We start from the raw sequence: 23,210 nt of genomic DNA, 5'->3' as shown, positions 1-23,210 counted from the left end.
AAGCAAATATTTAAAAATATTCAAGTAGTATATATTACCAACATCTGCATAAAATTGCTGCAATTCATTTCACCCATATATGAAGATGCTATATCAGTCACTAAAACAAGCTCACATCTCTTCCTTATTCATCTATCCATCAAATTATTCACTTTGTCTTTCTGTTTGTCTTTCAATTTTATTCACCAGCCCAATAAGTCACCTTATCATCTGTTTATTCCATTCTATCCCAGCTTACAAAAGTATTCAATAGATATTACCACATGCTCTTAATGGAAATTACCAGTCATTCCAAGCCCTGTCAGTATGAAGAATGTTTGGCAATGGAATCTATCTTGGGTAAGACCAGCAGCACTGAAATTATCAAACTTGAAATCAGTAAACTGAACTCAAATATGTTTCTTCATAAGCATATGCCTTTATAGAAGATATGAAGTTTGCAATAATAAAAGAGATACTTTGGTTAAATGTTACATCTGTTAGAAATGCATTTAAATCAATAAGCACTTCCAGCTCACTGTAGCTTATCTTGTTCATTGGAAGTAGCATATATCTCTGTTGACTATTAACACAGAAGAAAAAAGAAGATGTTTATTTTGCAAAGCAGTGGGAACACCAAACTGCCACTTACACTTTTCTGTCCCGACTTGTAGTTGACTTCATCCTTCTTGAACTGACTGTTGATACGATCAGCAATGCGCATCATCCTCTCATCCTCCGTTAGACCCGACTCATCTGGCTCCATGTAATCCGTGAACTGCTTTTTGGGAGCACCCTTGTTCTTCATTGTCAGGGTACGTTCATAGCGAACACGCTGGACACGTTCCTTAACCAGGTTGATTTGACGCTCCCGTTCATCCTGAATTGAAAGGCACATACAAAATTTGTCACACCGTCAGAGTCAAATGATAATGAGCAACAAACTTTTGACTTTCTGTAGAGAGTTAATGGGTGCTGCTACTGCACAAACACCAGTCAGCAGATATCATATACAGTGTGTTTTTAATAATGAAGTCATTTGGCACTGCAGCAAGCTATGATCTATACGTGAGTACATTAAAAAAGATTCTTAGCCTATAGCATGTGCTCTCAGATGGTAGCCATGTGGTGCAGGAATTGTTGTAAGTTAACTCATCATAACAACATTTGATTTATGATCAGTGTGACTGAATTTTGACTATTGCTGCTGGAATGACGAGAAGATGTTTTCAGTTTATTTTCACCATTTTTCTTAAAAGAATGTTGAAAAGTGGTGCCATCAAACTAACAACATGCTATGCATCAATGAAAGCATGGTCTTCATGACATAGTATTTATATGTGGGTTGTAGCCCACAGATGTGAAAAAAAGAAGTATATACCACTTAAATAAAATGAACAGACAGGCATTTCTTTGCAACATTTTTTTTTCTCAAGAAAAGAACCTTGCCTGCCTATTTGTAAGAGCTAATTGCAGAATTTGATCTGTTACTTTATGTTAGCAGTCACAAAATCAGCTTAATCCTACCATCTGAACAACATAATGAAGGTTCAGTATGTTGCACTTCTTTAAAGGTTGGTAACAACTTACGTACGTGGAGGGAGTGAAAGAATACCTAATCTTATGTACCATACATTCAGAGAAAACATGCCGACTGCTGATACTGCAGAGCTTCCTGCTATCACGTTACCTTTTTAGCATTCTCCACCATAGTCTTCTGTCTCTCTCCCAAACCGAGGATGGTCGTAGCAGCATCCTGGATGCGAGTCTTTCTCATCTCCAGACGCTCTTTTAGCTGTGAGGGAGAAATGGACAGTGACAGTGAATAGACATGAACATTGTGATTTAAACTGAACTCTTCTTTTTCCACTGATAATGCTGTCAGAGTTTATTCTGTACAATCATTGATATCACAAGCTTTACATCAAGTAGTAAATGCACCAGCTTGGGTGTGCTGCTGAGAGCTGGATAAACAAGTTGACTTTCAAATGGCTCACACGCACAGGGTGCTGCCACATGGGGTTTACATCAAAGGGCATCTTAATTCACTGATTCACAAAATACATGTGTGCATTATACATTTTGTACATTGGGTCTATGGTGAAAAATCCATATGTTTCTGTCATGTGTGAGGTAATATTGGGTCAGGATATGCATCAAGTGCAAAAATATAACAGGAAATTTGCAAGTGCATGGCTGGGCACAAGTCTACAGGGAAAATGTTATGGATAAACAAATGAAGGGTTTGATCACAAAGTGGGCTAAGCAACATTTTTATACATCCTGAAGTACCGTTAAGTCCACCATTGCTTATAGCAAAATTAAACCCCCAACTTGTAACACAGCAAGAAATATTCTTTATGACATGATTAAAAGTATCCAATATTTCTATTTTCTCCATTTTTTCAGGGCTTTGACTGCAAATATCTCAAATTAACAAGAATGGAGATAATTTGTTTTGCAATCAAACTCTTAAAATATGCATGACTCAATCTGACTGGATCAAACTTTCAGATTGTTTGGCTACTTCTATAAAAAAATATGTATAATTTTGATAAAATTTGTAAGTGACCACATATACACTATGCATGTGCTAATTCTGTTCTATATGATGACATAAATGGTATCCCGGGGTATCAAACAAAAATCAGCCATTTTGTTGAATTATTTAATTTTTTAAAAAGGTTGTACCCTGGGTGCCAAAAAGAGGAAATTATTTTGGTGCTGGAGCTAGTGCGCACTAGCCACTGCACTGCACTGCACTAAAGCACACGCTAGTGGTATCGCAGCTTCCATGCACGCATAGTATAACTATGTACATGCACACACAGTGCATGCATTTTTCTCTGGCTGTCCTCGAGTGGACGTGAGGTGGCGCTACACAACGCGGTTACCCGGGGTACTACGGTACGAGGGGTAACGCGTGATGCATCATATGTATAATAGTAAATCATGTCTGTGCATATGCATATGTTTGTGTGTGTGTTAGGTAAAGGATATCGTATTTGCCATTATGTCTATCACACAGATCTCTAGAATGGACACTTTTGCAGGGAATATATTGGTCAGATTCTTACAGGCTGCTATTTCCTTCTTTCATTTTTTTAAAATTTTCTCTCTGGATCGCTTTGACCCTGTCACAGAGCCCTACCTCCTTGGCCCTCTTCTGACGCTCCTTCTCCAGCTTCCACTGGGCATCACTACTTTGAGACAACAACATCTTGGACAACTGCTGCTTCTCATCCTCTGACATGTTCACATCCACCACGGTCTTTTCTCTCACTAGTCCCGGACCCTTCATCACCATGGGGTTAAAATGGAGACGATGATAGACAAATAAGAGTTTTATCAACACAATATCTGCATTTCAACAGGAATTTCAAATCTGAAAGAAGCTTTTAGGATGCTGAAGCAAGAAAGGAAAACCAAACAAAAACTTGAAAACATATGCAGGCAAAAAGAACAGAAAATGAAACCCAAGGCAGAGTAAAAATATGTAATTTCTGCAACTCAGTCAAGCATTACAACCTACCAGGAAGTGAACATCATGATTGATATCAGAGTTTAGAATCTGAATAATAACAGAATGAAATCATGAGAATATCACTTACCTTTAATTGCTATCATGTTACTCTAGCTGATTAAGTTACATTACAGGCAGTGCAGTGCAAAATTATGGTCCTAAATACTCTTGCTTGCTTGGATTGGCAATGAGGCAATGTGAATATACCTGTTCCATAGATGTCATTATTGTTCTAGCTGCAAACAAAACACTATTTCTTTTTTCAAAACACTCATGAACCACCATTTGAACAGAATAAAAATTGTTTCAAATAATGACATACTGAGTAAACCATTTCTTTTCTCACTCACTTGCTCTCTCTCACACACATTTGAGATGTCTGAAATTAACAAAATTAACATTATTCAAATTTGCATGAGGAAAAGGTTTGATTTTTTGTTCATATCTACTATTAGTTATTAAGAAGTTGTATACAACATAATTACCTGTATATAAAACAGTAAGTATTTACAAATTCATCTGTTGAATTTAAAATTACTTTTAAAGTAAAATTGATAGTCTTGATCACAATAAAAAAAAAAGACTCGAGCCATTTTGATTGGAATTTAATATTTTTAAGAAAGCAACGTGATGTGAGAAGGTGTACAACAAAAGACACTATAATCTATTTCCCCATCATATACTGGTTGCCTCCAAAATATGTGCATTTCCCACAGACACACCCACTTCCCACATGCTGGGATTAGCTTGCTATTCTTGAAGACTTTTAGTGCTACCCTGATACAGGAAAGCCATGATAAAGACCTCTTTCACCTAGTAGCCCTGAAAGTAAAAGAGAACCCTCATTCTAGCAATAATGTGTTTTCTATAATATTGCTATAGAAAGTGAGATCTATTAACTGCATGATTTCAAAGTATCTCTTTTGCTTATAAAGATAAGGAAAATGTGAAAATGAAAAATCGAAAAGCTGGTACATTGGTATAAAGAGTCACACCATGAGACGATAGAAACTGATATAAAGTAACTCTTATTTAGACCCTGGGGGTTGTTGGCAGTAAAGTCTAGTGCTGCCAATACGTATATTAGATACAAACATGCATCCATTTACCACAGTATACATATATAGTTATATACACATATAAGATTGGAGAGAGAGGTCATTGTACATAAAAATCATATATTACTGAAAATGCATATGTGTATTTTTCACAAAAGAGAATTAACGTTAGTATCTTTAAGATGATAGAAGGAAATGTGAAGCACTTTTATCGATACAGTTACCAGTAACAGATTTACATGTAAGCAGAGGGGAAAAAAATATCAATCAGCAGCAGAGATAGCAGCCATCTTGCAGCAGCAGCTCAAAACAGCCAGACAAACAATAACCACAATTTTTATGCAAATTTCATTAGAATATCATGCACACCTGCACTTGACAGGGCGGATAATTCATAGCCACACCAAGGGATGCATGTACACATGATTATCACCAAAATAATAATAACAATAATAATTCTCAGCAAATAAAACAAAGGCAGAGCTGAATTATATTTAACATGAAACACATTCATTTCAGCTTGAAATACACCGATCAGGGAGGTGTTACAGAAGGAGTACATAGAGTCTCTTTGTAGTTTGTACAAATTTATGCAGAGGTTCTACAGCACAACAACTGAATGCATAGCAGTTGGCTAGTTTTGATGTTCCATGCTTCAAGCCACTCTTCCAGAGACTTTGGATATGGGAACCAAAGAACATCTTCAAGCTGTATTTCACAGGAAATGTTGGAATTCTGTATGAAACTTGATGGTAATATGGCACCTTACAAATCCTTATAGTTTTTCTTCAAATCTTCTTATTATCAATACCCTTGGAATGGAATATAAAGGAATTAGTAGTATCCAACAAAAAGTTAACACTGAACCATCTTGCACACATTCATGCATAATTTTGTTTGCAAAATTTAGCACTTAAAAGTGTAATCTTTTGGATTAAATAATTTGTAATTCATGCTTCGGCATGCTTGAGTAGTATTCTACAGTTAAAGAAGTAGACTCTTCATTGATTTTCGCTCACATGTCCTGTTCTTTGCACACTAAATAGCTGCTGCTGAAATACTGAAAAGGACGCTGAACAGCTGCTCACTGGGTTTGTTATGATAGAGGAGTGCTGCATACTTAAACAGACGTGCTGTCTTTTGCCAAAGCAATTTACCAACACCTGTGATTGAGAGCATTTACATCTCTCTGGAACAAAGAGCATGGGTGCAAAAGAGAGATTCTTGATTCTTCTCTAACACTTCCCTGCACTAATTTTATGATAACATAATTTGCATGTTACTTTTCGTCGCTGGGGTGACAAGACCTTGTATCTGCAATTTTGGTGAAAATGACTTTTTTGGATTAATGGTCAAATAATGGATTAAGTGATGTCCTGTCCAAATCCCAACTGTCTTACTCCAAAAATGAAGCAACCATGGCATGTCAAAGGAAAGGCTATCCCATTCGCGACAGTGCTTTGGCTGCCATGTTTTTTGGCTCTCCTGAACATTTGACATTTTGTAGATACGAGGTTTTGTCGCCCCAGCGACGTTTTATTATGATTTACTTCTTTTTGAAGGTTCACTTTCACATGCAAATGATGAAGCATTTTTTTCTTTAAAATAACATGAGCAGACCTTACTCACTTCATTTCAAAATGAGCACAAATGCAGAGGTTTATGTGTTGCATGTGCATCATGAAGATTAAACCATTCAAGCAGATGTCTTGATTGAGTACTCTTCTCATGGATATGATGTCATATATTTGGGAAACATTTAACCAGATGTCACAAAACCTGTTCTCACATGAAGTAGAATCAGGTTAGGACAACACCAAAGGATTTCTGACATTGCAACCTAATTTCTTCAGCAACAAATAAGCAATCACCTTTTTTGTTACTCCTTAAAGGATTTTACTGATGTCTAGCCCGGTGAACTGAAGGAAATACATATCCAGTGGGTGCTTTGCTTCAGACTCATTCCAATATACTATTATAAGTATTACATTCCAATGTGATTATCAAACACACACTCAAAATGTGGTGAGTTCACAATTGAATGACCTATATGCTTTTCAAGCTGGAAAAGGCCTATTCTCTAACTCTGATCAATCTGCAAATATCTCATGTATTCACTACCAGTATTGTAACATGAAGCTGTTTTTAAGGTCTTCAGTTCCTGTTTGAAATCACATTTCATGACCACGATATAAGCCATATCTGTTTGCTGTTATATTGGGATGTGGTGTTGTGGGAAGGGGAAAATATTTCCACAACCTCATTGTTGGGAAAGGATGTTCAAAAGATGATTTGTTGTTTCAAAGTTAATTGTGTCATCAGTTTGAAAGCAGTCGCAGCCTGAATAATTTCATCCATGGGAGATTACATTGGGGATGGAATATATAAATGAGGATTTCACTAGTACTCAAGTAATAGCATTTAATGAAAGAGGCAAATATGCTTTGAATAAGATTTCCTTCAATCCTGCATTAATTTAACCTAAATCCTATATGCTATGACCACACACTATGCCAAACATATAACAACATGACAGGGTTGATAGTTTGCCCATGTGCATCACATAATTTTGCATGTTGTGACTTAGTGCTGGTGTCTCCCTGAATTGTTATGCTTGTTTAAACCCTCATAAAATACATGTTTCTACATACCCCTGTAACCACTTTTATTATTTGCAACCTTAGATGTACCTTTTAGCACTTACAAAATGTAGTTTTAGTCATTTCATCAGCATTCTTTGGCACACTGGCCATCCTGCATTCTTTGCAGCTGTTTGAGAAGATTACAGGTTGTGAGCATTTTGTTTGCTTGCTTGTGTGTGTGTGTTTTTTTTTAATCCATTATGTGCTGAACAACAATTGCGTACTGTATAAACAGAAATTTTCATGTGCCTGAAACTTACGCAGATTTGACGAAGAGCCAAGATTTGCGAAAGTAAAATGCATGTACAAGTGTTTGCTTATACAATGCATTAAATGCAAGTGGCAAATCGCAAAAGTTTCATGCCACATGTGTTTCTGATTTTTTTTTTTTTTTTTTTTTGCGGTGTTCTACACACAAATGATAACAGCAACAGCATCACAAGACTTGGCGCTTACCTAGGCAAGCCATATTCAACATTGCTTTTAACTTGGCTGTCACAAGCACTCACTTCTCACAAAACAATACTTTCTATTACCACACATGTGCACGCACACAAACACACATACTATTTTACAAATGTATTCAAATTCATGTTGACATGAAAGGTTACTTCCTGTCAACCTTACATTCAAGACATGAAATCAATCTTATAGCTATTTCTCACAGCAGATACTCTTCAAGATCTTTTACAAATTGAAAGAGTATAGATTGCAATGAAAAGATGGTGACATATAGGACTGAATCAGATACTAAAACTGTTCACTTTTCCACATGAGAAGTTATGGTCACCATTTTGTTTCTCAGTTCAAGTGCCAGGCAGTATTATCTAGTTACAAAATAATGACACATTTCCTCCTGAAGGGAGATTCATTTCGGATCTTGTTTTTTACTAAGTTTAACAGACATAAATTTACAGATTTGATACTTTTAACTCTTGCTCTCAGACTTAATTTGCAATGAAAAGATGGTGACATATAGGACTGAATCAGATACTAAAACTGTTCACTTTTCCATATAGGAAGACCTATCAACAGCATTTGAATACATTTGTGAATGTCAATATGAATAACATCTGCAGAAAATGGAAAAAGGCATACTGTCTCTATCATGAAATGCCACCCCACATTTTTTTTTTTTTTGCAATATGAGGCGTCACAGATAAGGTTCATCAATGTTGCCACCTGCTGTCCACATAGAGTCAAGATAGAGTCCATGGTGCACTCACCGTTTCCTCAACAGGAGGATCCTGAAAGCTGACCCCTTTTCGAGCCTTCTTCTTTGGCTCAAGGGACTCACTACCAGGCTAGTAATGGCAGGTTGAAATAGGAAGTATGTCGGTTTGTGTTCATGGTGTACAGGCACAGAAATATGTATAATGCCTTAAATGGGACATGGACTTAACTATTAATCACAGGAAACTATCAGAGTTATGTCATAGAACAAATGTGTCCGACTTGATGCTTCTTAGACACAAAATTGTTCAGGTAATGGACATCTAAGCTTATGATTATTGCTTGCAAACATTAGATCAATGGTACAAGAGACTAATTACATATCAAAGAAAGGTACAATATATTGCAACTCTGTGCAATATTGTCCTAATGCCAATGTTTGCTCCATGTAGTAGTCTCTACAAAAATGACAGCAAGCATCTTAGCTTCACAACAGCGATACCAAAACTGGTGTAAAATGCAACTGAGTTAATTCATGTTTGCAAAGCTTTCTTTTTAAATCAGTTCATAATTAATAACTACATTTTAATTTACACTTTTTGTAAAGCTGGTAAGATGATTTGTTTGCAGTAATAGTGAGTAATTTAAATGCCTAAATTGAACTTTTTTGTGCTGCTGTAAAGTAGTTTTTCTTGAATAAAAACATCTTCAGAAAGGCAGCCAAGAATCCATTCACTATTGTCCATCTACATTCCTTCATACCTGAGGAAAAAAAACTGATTGAACTTGCCTAACATGACATGTCTAACAGAATCAAAACAAAGTTCAATCAAAATCATGAGGACTGCAAACTAAAAATATAAAATAAATGTGATTTTGCATTTTACCAATGTGAACATGCAGCATGTTTTAATGAAAACCCTACTCATGTCAATTTAAATCACATGCATATATGTCATATAATGTCATAGAACTTTATACAGTTTACATATCTTACACTGTTAATTCTATTGTCACCAGCAGCAGTGTAGGTCAGTGTGACAATGGATTATATCTACAGGTTAAAGGGATCGGATAGAGTTGGTTGAGTCCTAATTTCAGGTTTCTAACATATTTTGGTGAGATAATAAAAAACCTCTTATGAAATGTGAAAGAGCATGTAATTCTAAGAGGAATTCTACGTTTATTTGATGAAAATTGATTTTGAAATGGCTGAGATATCCAAAACAGAGCAGGCCTAATATCACTTTCTTTTACTTTGTTTTTGGATGTCTCAGCCATTCAAAAAACAATTTTCATCAAATAAACTTTGAATTCCTCTTAGAATGGTATGCTCTGTACTATTTCATGAGTGGTTTGTTGGTATCTCGCAAAAAGTTACAAGCCCAATCCTTGGCTCCACCAATACTATACCATCCCTTTAAAGTAATCAGGATGAAAACTGTATAGTATGAACCAGGATTTCTTTAATGACATAAAGTTGAAAAATATCAGCTAATTTGTCACGGTGAAGTCTGTTGTGACCTTTATGAGGCAAAATTTCACAAGGGTGTTACTAATAAGGACCTCTTGGGATTGTAAAAATATTGGAGGAAAGGGGAAATTGGGATCAAGCTAAAAATATAACACACAATTGGCTGGAAATCATGACCCAATGTGAATTTCTGATTAGTTAGCTTTTATGTGCGCATAACATCATACATCATTAGCACAGACATCATAAGCTTTGCTTTGATATAACATCATGCAAAAGTCTGAGAGAAATCTCACCTTTGTTGCAAATTTGACCTGTTTAACATCCAAAAAACAAATTGAATGAAATGAAAATGACACCTGATGCAATGAAGATCTGCATGAGTTTACATTACAGTCTATCAAAGTTACATGTCCATGAGGAATTCCACTATGCTATGTGAGTTTACAATCATACAATAACAAAGACACAAGAATCTTTAATTTATCCGTCACTATAACCACAGACATTTTCCAGGGAGTGTCTGAAAGAAAATATTCTTGAAAATAGAAATATTTGGGCCTGTGCACCTGTATTCTCAATTTGTTTATCAAAAATAAAAAGCAAACAAACAAACTCAACCCCCACACAATTTACATAAACAAAACACAAGGCACATTTTGAAGATCAGTTATTTGTTGATTGGGATGACACATTAAAACAAATATGCATACTTTTCAACAAGTTAACTTTTTAAATTACGCACTTTGTTACAAACCACAAGTGTAATACTACACCTTATCTACATGGTAGCCTTATCCTCATTGTCTCACAAGACTATTGATGAATGAGTTCAGCAAACTATGATTAACTGGCATTTTTGTTAAAGGGCTTCCACAGAGCCCTAAACATCACGCCAATGTTCTCAATGACATATGAAAAAAAAAAGTAGTGAAAAGTTTTAGATTGAAAGAAACAAACTTTTTCCAAGAAACAAATCTCCATGATTCTTGATGATTCACAGGACTTACAATGGAGGGAATTCAAGAAATATGTCATTCAACTGACCTTCTTTTTCTCGGAGTCACGATCAAATGAGACCTCCTTTTTACGCTGCTCCTCCTGGGCCAGCCTCTCAGCTTCTGCCCTCTCCTCAGCAGCCTTCCTCCGCTGTTCTCGCCGGGCAGCAAGACGCTCTTGCATCTACACGGACAACATGTTATAGATCAAATCTGATTAAACTGTACATTTGACAGATACCTTAAATATGAAACAACTGGATGAAGGAAATAATGAATTTAAGGTCTAGTGAAAGAAACCTCTCAGGATTTACTGATAAACAGTAAAAGGAACACTGCTAAGTCATGAGCTGGTATACTTGAAACTTTTATGCCCATCATTTTTCTGTATATCACTTGAGAAGATAAGTTTTGTGAAAGAAAAGGACTTTATTAAGGATGTAAATGGCTTCTCAATAATTTCCAATGCATATAAGGTATCAAAACCCAACTATCACAATGATATATCAAATGTCTGAGGGATGAGGTTGCATGGCATACCAGCTCATTCTGTTTCTTCTTTTGCTCAATGGCAGCCTCCTCCTTCTGGCTCTTGTTCCTCTCAGCAGCATGGATGAGAGCAATAGCCATCTGGTCCTCAAAGTCGCGATCCTCCTGCCGCTGCTTGCGGGCAGCAATCTTCTCCATGGCCTGGCGACGTTGCTTCTCCAGCTGCTGCTGCATGGCCTGGTCACAGCACAAGCATACACACACAAAATAGGAGAGAATGCCACTTGGAAATTATGGATTGACAAAGACAAGCCAAATATGACCTTGCTATTTACGTGTCTTCCGGACTTTGACAATGTCCTCCTAAGGGTTGCTTTGCGAAAAGAGTTCAAATCTAGCAACAAGTGAACAATACTGTGCCATATCAAGCATATTTTATAAAACAAATAATGCACATTATTTTGTTCTTATTAGTAAGATTATTCGCTCTCTGTAACTTTAGAACAGTTTGAAACACACTGGCTTTGCGTTGTGTGTTTCAGGCTGTCCCAAAATTGCTATTGGATGAATAATTTTTGGTTAATTCCCAGTATAAAGTGCATTATTTGTATGCTAACTATCTGTCTTTCTATTACCCATTTTCTCAAATGAGGTCATCACCAAACACTGTGTCTCTTTTATAAGTACTGAGATACCCATTCAAGGTAAACATTCTTTTTGAACATTTATCTGTTTATTTGTCTCATAATCAGTTTGACAAGACCTTTCCAACAAACCTTCTTCTTTTCAGCAAATTGCGACTCAATTTCTGCTACCATGGCATCAGCATCGTAGGATTCACTGGGACGTCGCTCTCGCTCTGAAAATAACACAACAACATGGAATGAGTCAGTATTTCTATTCAACAATTACGAAACACTCACCAATTTCAATTTCCAGTAGCAGATGAACTATATAAGAAAGTAGGCATGGATTGTATTGCTGTGCAATTTTACAGAACTTATAAGTTGTTAAGAAGGCTTTTGGACTATAAACATCATCAGTTACTCAAACGTTACCACATAATCTCCACTTTTTTCTGTCAGCAAATATTAATCAAACTATTTCATTAGTACTACTACATGGCTACAATCGGAAGAAGTTGTTGCCTTTGTGTGAGGAGGTGATGGTGTACTCTGGCGATACACTTGTACTTTCCATGATGTATCTCTTGGTACAGCAGGGAACTGGCCAAGTTACATGCTCTCAGATATCTCTCATACTTGCTTTCACATTATACATTTTAAGGCCTTATCATAAGATACAAACAAACATTTGGTTATGAAAGTAGGCCCTGCGTAGTAACCCATCCTTCAATGTTGGGAACAGAATATATCTAGGCATATTTGTTCCATTATTTCTACTTTCATCTGCATCTACGTGTTTACTAATTAACAACACTTGCTGAGCATAGCTGCATGGGTGGTTTACCATTGAAATGAAGACTACTTTTTAAAGCTGTATACAGCTCCTATTGTGGGCAGCCAATAGTACTGTCTATTGAGGGGATGAATTTAATTCCTCTATTTCCTAGACACAATGGACCTATAAAAACATTTATTTAAAAACTGCTTTGCACATCAATCACAGACTGCATCACAGTCCTTTAGGTTTTTAAAACTTCTCTAGATGAACCGAAATGAACTATTATCAGTGACAACCTGATCAAAACAATTGGGTTTCCTGTCATTTTCTGCTCATTTGCCAAACACTTGTGCCACCAAGCCAATAAGACACAGGTGAAACAGTATTAAAGGGCTGGCAAAGTGTAATTGGAAAGTGTAGGCCATATTCACTCACAAACTTGCTTGAAGATCAATGTATCTAGTACACAAAACTTGATCTTCATCAGTCATCATATAACACCACTAAAACATTAGATAATGACACAGGTCTCTACATCACCACACATTCGTATCTGTGAGGTACATCTAACAACCAATGGCAGACTCAGGAACTACCTGGGTTGAGTTACAAGTCACAGAGATGAAACACAATTCTGCAATTTAAAAGTACAGGTATGTGACAGTAATGTGCTGTGTAATTTCCACTTTCCTAATTTTGGTTATTTGTTCAACACACAAGTCGTCTTTAAGACAGTGGAGTGCTTCTGGTGGGTATCAAAATGATCAAATATACCACTACATTGACATCATAATGACCATCTTAGTACATACACTTTGCAGATCATACAGGCTACTTTAAACAGTATACACTGACATGAAGAATCACATAAGGAACACAAAGAGCATGACAGACTTTCCCTACCTTCCTCAGCTCATTACTGAAAGTGGTGTGTGAGAAGAAGTGTGTTTTAGAAATAGCCTCCTAGCATCACTCTGTCATCATTTTCTCCCATATTTCATACTTGTCATAACTCTCTACAAATTGCTTTGTTTTCTTTCTTTTTTTTCTGAGGAAAACTCACAGCAACAAAAAGCAGCAATGTGTGAAAGACAGTGGTTGCACCATCAGCACAATCAAAAATGTGGCATGTGCAGGATTTCAGTAAAATCTATGTGCTCCTGGCTCACTTCTCTATCTGACAACACAGACTCAATCCTCTATATTGGGCATGTCATGTGCTAAGAAGCTCAAAAGTGTACAAAGTGTTCACCCATAATGGAACTATTTACATAATTACAGCAGGTATCTTTCCATTTCAAATTGATGCTCTCAATTTTGTGGGGGGTTTTTTAAGAGCAAGCAACATCTATTTTTGACAGAAGCAACTTTTTTTTTTTTTCTGAAGAACTACTCCATGTACAAATACTTTGAATTCACTCTGAAGCAGTGTCTACAAGAACATGTCTCAGTTTGAGCTTTTAATTCAGTGTTTACACCAAAAAGCCCTTAATTACATGTTGTACATCTTACTCGGCTAGAAGTGTTAATTATTAGCACTCATAGTCATTGTTTGTCATGACAGAATGTACATGGGAACGGAGGACAATCTTTCACAGAAATTCAAAGGGAAAAGCATGTATTAAAGTTGGTGGGAAGAGGACAAAAGATTCATACCCACATGCATTGACACAGCAATATCTTTCTTTTAGTTCTTGACATCGAGGAGTGGGGGATTAGGTGGGTACAGGCAGGGAAAAGAGTACTAACCCCTTTTGATGGAAAAATGCAGGTAAAATTAGGGCATTACCTTTACATGTTAAACAAACATGCAAAGAAAGCAAGTACATGATATTAGAGTAAAGACCTTTCTTGAGTAATTACCACAAATAACATTGTCTTTCTTGAATGTGTATTTACCATGTCCAGTTGGAACACAAAGAGTGCACTTATGTGATAAAACCAAAAGAATTAATGAGAAAATGACAAATCACTTGCCACATTTGGAATAGAAGGGCAGCTAGTGTTTTTTACACAGCATAGTGCTTATATCCTCAGATGTGCGACTAACCAAAGGTGGCTTATCAAACATTGCTCTTCTGTACTTATGCTCAAGTTAACTTGCTACACAGGAAAAAAATCATACTTGGTCCTGCATAGAATTTAAAGTTTGGGATTGTTTAATGCTTTTGCAAATGTTAAAACTGGTGATCATGTAAATTTCAAGTGGATTATTTCAAAGTCTGTGTGCGAATGGAACACAGACTTCCCCAGAGCTGGTAACTAAAATACCATACTTTCAGGGGAAAATTATAAAAACTTATATCTTCTTTAGTGTGTCTGCACAGGGTGCATATCTCTGCTCATGGACTGGGGGTCGTGTTTGTTTGCTTGTTTGTTTGTTTGTTTTTGAAGGGGGTTTCATAGATGTCAGCTCAAAATTACTGTTAAATTTTGACATGTTTTATGAAACACATGTTGGCATGACTCATGAATCTATACATCCCCAGAGTTATGACAATAGATGGTACAAATGAATATCACAGTCTCACAACCAGTTGCACCAGTAGAGAACTTGGGAGACACTAGAGGCAAACAAACTATTTGACACAACTAAATATACGGCACATCTCATTTGTATTAGTGTTTTTTTCTGAGTAGCATGCATCAAGAGTTCCATGTTAGTAGCTTTGCACACTTTGTTCACATTCATACTCACTTTTCCCTAGATGGTGGATGAAAAAAAGTTACAACACTCAATTTTTAGATAAAGATGAATAGCAAAGGAATAAGAGTACTACGGCACAAGGGCCACTTCAAACAGCTTACAAATAATTCACACATTACGAAATACACACATGCTCAGTTACCAATTAAAACACAAACAACCTGTGTTTAGTGGCCATCAGGGAAATGTCCCAGGCTGCCTTTACAGACATGTTGGTTACTGATCATAATTAACATTTCATGGAAAGTGAGTATGGCTTCTGGCAATGTTGACCAGGTGGTTGCTATGCACAAGTTTCAATCACATAATTTCTTTCCACAGGAATTTGTAATGGCTGCATTAGGCAGGTAGCCATTATAGAAAAGTGACCATAACAATTACAAGGTTGACAGGACTAAATCAAACTCTAAATACAGACAATCATAGAAACACACTGTAACATATCAGTGTCATAACAACAATATATTGTACAATGTAGTTAGTATTAGTGATAGCATTATCAAAAGGCATGCTAAAGATTTTGCGCAATCAACAAAATTCAGTTAGTTAGGCAATATAATAATGATTGAAAAAAACAAAAAACAAACAGTAGCCTGGCATGTGAGAAGGTACACTTTAACAGAACTGTTTTGAGCAAATCCTTATCTGGAGAGAGGTTCATGATCAAGAGTGCTAGTGATAAATGGCTCTCTATCAGCACAGATATGTCTACAACTGACAGCTATACTTCATAAAATTACATGATATTGGCAAATTGTGTAGTTGTCATAAACATGACTCTCCTCTAAAAAGACAAATAGAAATGCCATGACCAAAGATTTGGTAAACATAGTACAATCAACACTGACCAATTTCTACATCCTATCTTAAAGTGATGTGCAGAATTCTCTCTGTGAGTCCTAGATTCATGACATTCTCTTTCAACAGAATGCTGCAGGTATGATATGCAAGTCTACGATTAAGTAACATGAGAACGCACAGTTATTAACTGTACTAAAGTGCATATATATTGCAAAAATTGTTATCATTTTTTTTTCACTATCTTTGCACAAATGAAATGATAAAGTTTTTCAAAGTTTTCTCTGCCTGTCTTTCCTTGCAAACACTCACCTTTCTTGATGGCTGCTGCCATCTCCTCATCAAGTTTCTCTAGCTCTTTCTCCTTGTCCTCCAGGTCATGGTTGACTTCCTTCATCTCAGTCTCCTGCCGTTTGTCTCTGGCTAACTGTTCCTCCAAAGCCTGCATCACAATTAATAGTTTAAGAAACAGATATTTACACGAGATGGTTTCATTTGAAGGAAACTTCAGTCTCCCTTCTTTACTATCAAACTTTTGACAATTCATTGTAACCTGATGTTCTGTCACTGACTGAGTGAATCTTAATGTATAATCCAACATTCAACTCACTACATATGAAAAAACCCACAACAAACACAAACAATTACCCCCCCCCCCCCCCACAGTAAGGTTGATTTGACGGGAGTATTCACTGCTCCAAACCACAGGTGTATTTCACAAAGATTGAACTCACTTTACGATGCAATAACTGCCTTTTGAGGTGCAAGCAGATATTAGCACAGCAAATATTGGGTGTTTAAGTTGTTACTACATGAACTGCAATTATTACAATTTACAGTCATCACAAACATCAGCTTGAGTAAACAAGCCCTAGAAATCCAATAGCTATGTGATCTTACCTTCTTCCTGTCAGCATACTCCTGCTCCAACTTAGCAATCATCTCATCAAGTTCTTCAGCAGTTCTTCCTTGTGCTAAATGAAATGATGAATCACAATAGTGAACATTATTCTATTACTCACAAATTAGTACATGGCAACACTCCTTGTCACATGCATGTGAAATTTCAAATGCTGTCACAGGACTGCTGTCCATCACCAATCTTTGATAATGGATGGTCAAAACAAAAAATTAGATAGCACCACAGCACAGCCCATAAGATAAAGAGCTGCTGAAGTGATGGAATATGGTTTTATAAAAGCAACTCATCAGCGATAAATCAAACCAGCCAAATGCATATGAAAGAACACAAAACATTCAAATTTGAGGTTTTGGTGTAATCTAATGGTAGAAGGTGTGGTCTACCTTGTGGCAAAATTTTAGACTGAAATTTGATATAATTTCAGAGAAAAAGCGGCTTCTCCAGTTCCTGATCGACGATTAAATGTGTGTAACATGAAACTTCAATGCGTCTTTCTTGAAAATGAAAATGATATGTTTAATGTTGCATCTTAGACTGGTTGCCAGAAGGAGCAGACTGGGGTGAGGTCATCATATGCAAGAAGCTTGGGCATCTTTGATAAAACCAGGGTGCAGGACCCCAAAATAGTTAGTTACAACCAAACATCTTCAGGTACCTTGGGTAAATTCGAATTTCACTCCATCGATCTGTACACATCATACGTCTGAATGATAGTCTGGTGGACACCATGGTTTACAGAAGACTTGTGTGAAATGGGACTTTGACTTTCTACAACTGCTGGTATTTGTGCAGGTACATGACACATGAAAGGGATGCCCACATCCACGAATATTTAAAACCTTGTTACAGATAGAGCAACTCTTTTGAATATATTTCATGTTGTTGAACTCACCATTCTTCTTGACAAGGGCTTTCTTCTCCTCAAACTCCCTCTGGAGAGTTACCAGGCGCTCCTCCCGTTGCATGATGCGCCTTGAAATCTCCTCAATCTCTGTGGTCATCTCCATGGTGATAGTGGTGGTATCAAATATGGTCACTGCCACATTGTCCAGCCATCCCTCTCGCCGTGCACGTCTCTGATTCACCTTCATCTGTTCCAGGAACTCATCACTCTGCAAGAGATGAGGTGTGAGCTCCAGTGAATAGTCACATTTCTGAGACAGTGGACAATGGACTATTCACAGAACAAGATCAGCAATCATTTTTGGCTACATTTGAGCACTCAAAAGCGAACCAAATCAAACCAAATGATACCTTACTGTAACATATGGTGGCAGATTGGCAGCTTTCTGGAAGCTTTTGAACACAGCTCTGTGGAGAAAGCGTATCCCATTAGTTATACAGGTGTCTTGAATAATGGGTATCAATTCTTTGTAGTACATGTTATGCACATTTTTCTCATGCCAACTTCTGATACAGTATGGTATCATGCTTCTGGAGCACATCGGGAAGTGGATAACTCTTGGCTCGGTATGGCACGGTACGATACACTTTGGGAGCATTCAAGTGCTCCTCTGGCGTGTATACCATGGTACAATGTTTAGCTCTATTGATATAGCAGGATATCTTTCATCGATCACAACTTAAAGGAGTATTGATTGGCGACTGTTTTTTTTTTTTTTTTGAAGTCCTGGCTACAACTCTACCAAATAACTTGTATCACATGGCAATATTTATCATGTTCTGGCAAACTTAACTCACCAAAGTGGCTTAACCAGTTAACACACAAACTCATATATTTTAGGCATTTAAACATTTGATGACATACTTGAATTAAACAAAACTCACTGGCTTTACAAGACTGCACATGAAACAAATATATCACAATATCCAATGTGTGAAGACGTAAAGTCACTGATAGATTAAAAATCTTTCACAATTCACTTTAAAACGCCTACAGCTTTCTGAAAATCTAAAATAATCTGATTTATCATTGCTAAGTTCACATGAAATTGGAGGTGAAAAGACTATGAACATTTTTGATACCACATACAAGTGCAGTCATTGAGAATTTACAGGCTTGTGAAGTATATTGGTGACAATCACGCTTGTAAGATATCTCATTCTCTCTCTCTCTCTCTCTCTTGTGTTCTTATTTGTTTTCAACTGAACTTCATTAACTGGCATAAAAATTTTCAGGGATTGTTAAAAATCAACTTTGAAGTATCCTAGAGATTAATCAATTTATCAGCTCAAGTCATTGATTTTTATCTTTTGGAATTGTCAGCCGATATAGACGTTTATTTTTTATTTCTTTCATTCATTGGTAAGAAGTCTTCACATTAAAAGCAAAACTGTTTCTTGTACTTAATTTGGATTGGCAGCTATGTCCTATGTGGCTCTATGTTAATTATGAATGGGCAATGATCTAAGTGTGGTTTGAAAGGGTAAGAAAATATATAGAATAGATGGCAGTGAAACATGCATACTTTGTATTAAATAGTATCCTTTAATCTTGTCTGAACACACAGAAGATGAATGTATCAGACAGCCAAGCTCTGTCCAATAAAGTGTCATGTGATTGTTATCATCACAGGGAAGCCGGACCATACTACCTTTATTTCCATTTCAGCCACATCCTGGGATGAGGAAAAGAACTGCTTGACTCCGGCTGCTAATCCAGCCAGGAAGTCTCTTTCCTGGACACTTTTTTCACCTCCTCCTCCCTGATGAAATGCGTAATATATGCAAGATGCGACAGGTGGAATAAATACATGCAAAGGAGGTTGCAGAAGGAAAAAAAAAAAGAATGAATGCAAGAATCAAATTAGGAGAAAAGACTATGATAGCAGTTTCACTGGATAGAAAGCTGTTCATTGATTAGGCATGTGAGAAAAGATATGACATTAATTGAATTCTATTCAATGGATGTACATCAAGGACTATGATGAGTAATCTTTTGTATCACGCAAGGATGTTTCAAACCATCAAGCTACATAGATAATAGATATAGCTAATAGATTGCATTATCCATGAAAGCAAAGTGACATGCTGCAATTGCATACATATAGTGAAACTAAACTGTTTTGAGAATATCCACAGCATCTTTGTACATTGAAAGCTTGGGAAACATAGGAAAGTGTACAGAAATTATTTTAAGGTGATTTAAGAAAATATGATAAATGAGCATTTCATATATATAGTCATGAAAAGTATATATGCACATAAAACAGGAGTATATAAATGCTGATGCTGGTTCCTCACAACAGAACTTCCTTCTCCCTTCCTCTTCTGGTCAATATTTCCCAGCAAGATGGCATGCATTTCTTAACATAACTGCCAGTCTCTGATAATGAGAAACAATCTGTCATGTTTCATACAATACAATTTGCAATGAATATACAGAAACTAAGCTCACAGAAGTAAAAGGTAAAATCATGCATTTTCAGCATAACCAACAAAATGCTTACAAAAATTGTCATCTCTGAGCTAAATAACTGGTATAGAATATCAAGGCTTGGAGGGTTTACAGTGGATAGAATCTACAGACAGTTAAACAGACGAATTATCCATTGATTTCCTTTTTATCACTTCAAACTAATATTTCTTGTTTCTGGATATGTGACTTTTCCATGATCAGTCCCATAAGTTGTACTAGTGAAATGCAAAGATATGAGTTAGAATTATACTGTGGCAGATATCAGGAAAAACAACAAAAACAAATGATGTCAATAGAAATATCATTGCTCATTTCTCTTTTTACTCTTGTATCTGTATTTTGGCCTGCCAATTATTCAAGAGTCACATATCTGATGGCTACCCACATGATAATTCTTATCTTTAACCCCTGACCTTTCAAATATTGCCTGATGATTGACTACTCTGTACAGGAAAGATACACTAACATATAATTACAGCTCAGTCATGAATGTGTATATGAATGATTGGTGCTCTAATACTTTGATACATAGGGGAGGTACTAACTAAGGTATTGAGTAAAAATCCTCACATAGAATTCACAGGAGTTGCAGATATGTGGTAGAAGGAAAAAAAAAAGTAGAAAGCAAAGCAGACAGCAACTATACTGCTATGCTGCTGGAAATGAATGTTGAAAGTGTGCGAGTGGATGGAAGAGAGCGGCCTGCTGACTTACAGGGAAGGTTTCCAGGAGACCCTGGACAGCATTGGTCTCTACTGTCTGTTTCTGCTGTAGCTCTGACAGGATTAAGACCGAAATCTCTTCCTCTATCTCCTCCATGGTCAGCCGGTTCTCTTGGATGAGGGTACGACGCATCACTGTCAACAAATGACATATTATTTGCAGTCACTTACAAACTACTTTGGATATAATAAATCACAATGATGGATACTGACACCTAAACCATTGTGAATTTTTGATCTGGTTTCAGTAGCCTGAAGTAGTAAAGGAAAGCATGGCTCTCCATGGAAGAAAAGTGAGGATATTGCAGATTCAAAGGGCTATTCATCTCCATAAAAATTTATCTAGAAAGCAAATGAGTTGATCAATCATATCCTTATCATAGGTGGTATAGTGTGAAATAGGTACCATTCTAGTTGCCCATGTCATTGGGTTTAGGCAAGGAAATGAACCCAAACAAACTGCAGTCCCACACATTCTTTTTACTTAAATTCAAACTGCCTTCCTGAGTACATCATTGCAATTGCACATTCTACATCTGTAGGAAAAAAACCCACATTCTGATGCTTTCCTTTATGTAGGGAATTTAATTCAGGTTGCCTTAAAAGATATTAGAAGTAAGCAAAATCTAACCATAGACACAGCTAGACTTATTGTACAAATCAACAAAATCATACATTTACTTTTTTTTTAAAGTGTACAACAGTGGACACCTAGTAATGAGAAAATACAGGCGAGAAAGTTCTTTAACATACAAATAATCCAGAACTGTCAGGCAACATATTTAATGATGGTCACACTGATATTTCTGTCAGTGAGAGTTTATTTGTCCATAATGTAAAGATATCATTTTTTCTCCTTTTTCAAATCATAAACAATCAACAAGCACACTGATTTTGAATGCCAAGTAACAAGGTTAGATATTACGTTCAGCTTTGATAGTGATGGCGCTCTTCAGCAGGCGATGTTGCTGTTCTTGGTACTCTGCTACATGGGTCAGGTGACTGACTAGTTCCTCCTCACTCAGCTTGGAGACATCCACCTCCCCAAACTCTAGGTCAGCATCTTCCCGCAGCTGGCGTCGTTCCTCCTTCAGGGCTTCAAGCTGGGCTAGTAGGTCCTATGATCAGATTAGAAAACTCACATAGTGTAGGATAACATTTTGAACAGGCTCATAAATTTTCCTGTGGCTGAAGTCAGCCTTTATACATTACAAATCACTTTTGTACAATCTGTCTCTCTACTCTAAACCTTTTATGTTCCATTGCTATCAATATTTTTCATTGTATTTGTTTACTTCACCTTATGAATTGCATTCTGTTCCTATTGTAAGTAAACTCTCCTCCAAGCATTGATTTACATGTATATTATTTGTACCTCTCTTAAATACTCATGAATGTTATTCTTTGTATATAAGCAACAGTATGAATATCCAGTATATGTAAATCATGCGGAATGAACCTCTGGGGTTTCAAGCGAAGACACCATGGCAGTCGAGTTCTAGGCAGCCTACAAGTACAAATCACCTCCTACCTACTCCTCTGTCTTGTAATTGTAGAGAAGAACCCATGATTGGAAACCCTATAACTGGTGGCAAATGTACATTTTAACAAAATGTATGGGACCAAAAAATATATTGACTACTGTTTTATAATTTGTCTCACTGAAAATGTACATGTGAATAATATCACAACCTCACAGCAATAGTTCCAAATAAACAAAGCTATAACATTGGTTTAGTTCATAATTCCATTCTGTATATTCTATTCACATTTAGAGATGAAATGTGAATTTGTATATTTGACCCTGCCTGACCTCTGTACCATGATCTCTGCCCAATATTGCATCACATAATATCTTTAATATATACTGTACTGCTCACACATAACAATTTTAGAGAGATTACAAATCCAAAACCAAAAGAGTGATTCTATAGTGGTAAGC

The 23,210-nt window shown here is 36.5% G+C and overlaps 1 protein-coding gene across 1 annotated transcript in view; it reads right to left on the bottom strand.

Annotated features, from left to right (window-relative positions):
• The window catches only part of LOC140246207 (uncharacterized), a 66,877-nt gene that overhangs the window by 3,978 nt on the left and 39,689 nt on the right, over positions 1-23,210 (bottom strand). The window contains exons 39-52 of the mRNA XM_072325657.1: positions 22,194-22,386; positions 21,261-21,403; positions 19,723-19,833; positions 18,060-18,279; positions 17,146-17,219; positions 16,558-16,687; positions 12,113-12,195; positions 11,388-11,573; positions 10,897-11,031; positions 10,146-10,163; positions 8,429-8,506; positions 3,131-3,274; positions 1,670-1,774; positions 632-859 (exon numbers count right to left, since the gene is read on the bottom strand). Coding sequence (XP_072181758.1) covers positions 632-859; positions 1,670-1,774; positions 3,131-3,274; positions 8,429-8,506; positions 10,146-10,163; positions 10,897-11,031; positions 11,388-11,573; positions 12,113-12,195; positions 16,558-16,687; positions 17,146-17,219; positions 18,060-18,279; positions 19,723-19,833; positions 21,261-21,403; positions 22,194-22,386 — 1,848 coding nt within the window. The remainder of the gene's footprint in view (positions 1-631; positions 860-1,669; positions 1,775-3,130; positions 3,275-8,428; positions 8,507-10,145; positions 10,164-10,896; positions 11,032-11,387; positions 11,574-12,112; positions 12,196-16,557; positions 16,688-17,145; positions 17,220-18,059; positions 18,280-19,722; positions 19,834-21,260; positions 21,404-22,193; positions 22,387-23,210) is intronic.

This window comes from Diadema setosum, chromosome 2 (assembly GCF_964275005.1).
Source record: "Diadema setosum chromosome 2, eeDiaSeto1, whole genome shotgun sequence".
Taxonomy (NCBI): domain Eukaryota; kingdom Metazoa; phylum Echinodermata; class Echinoidea; order Diadematoida; family Diadematidae; genus Diadema; species Diadema setosum.
The sequence above is the reverse complement of the archived record's forward strand: the minus strand, read 5'-3'. Positions and strand labels throughout refer to the sequence as shown.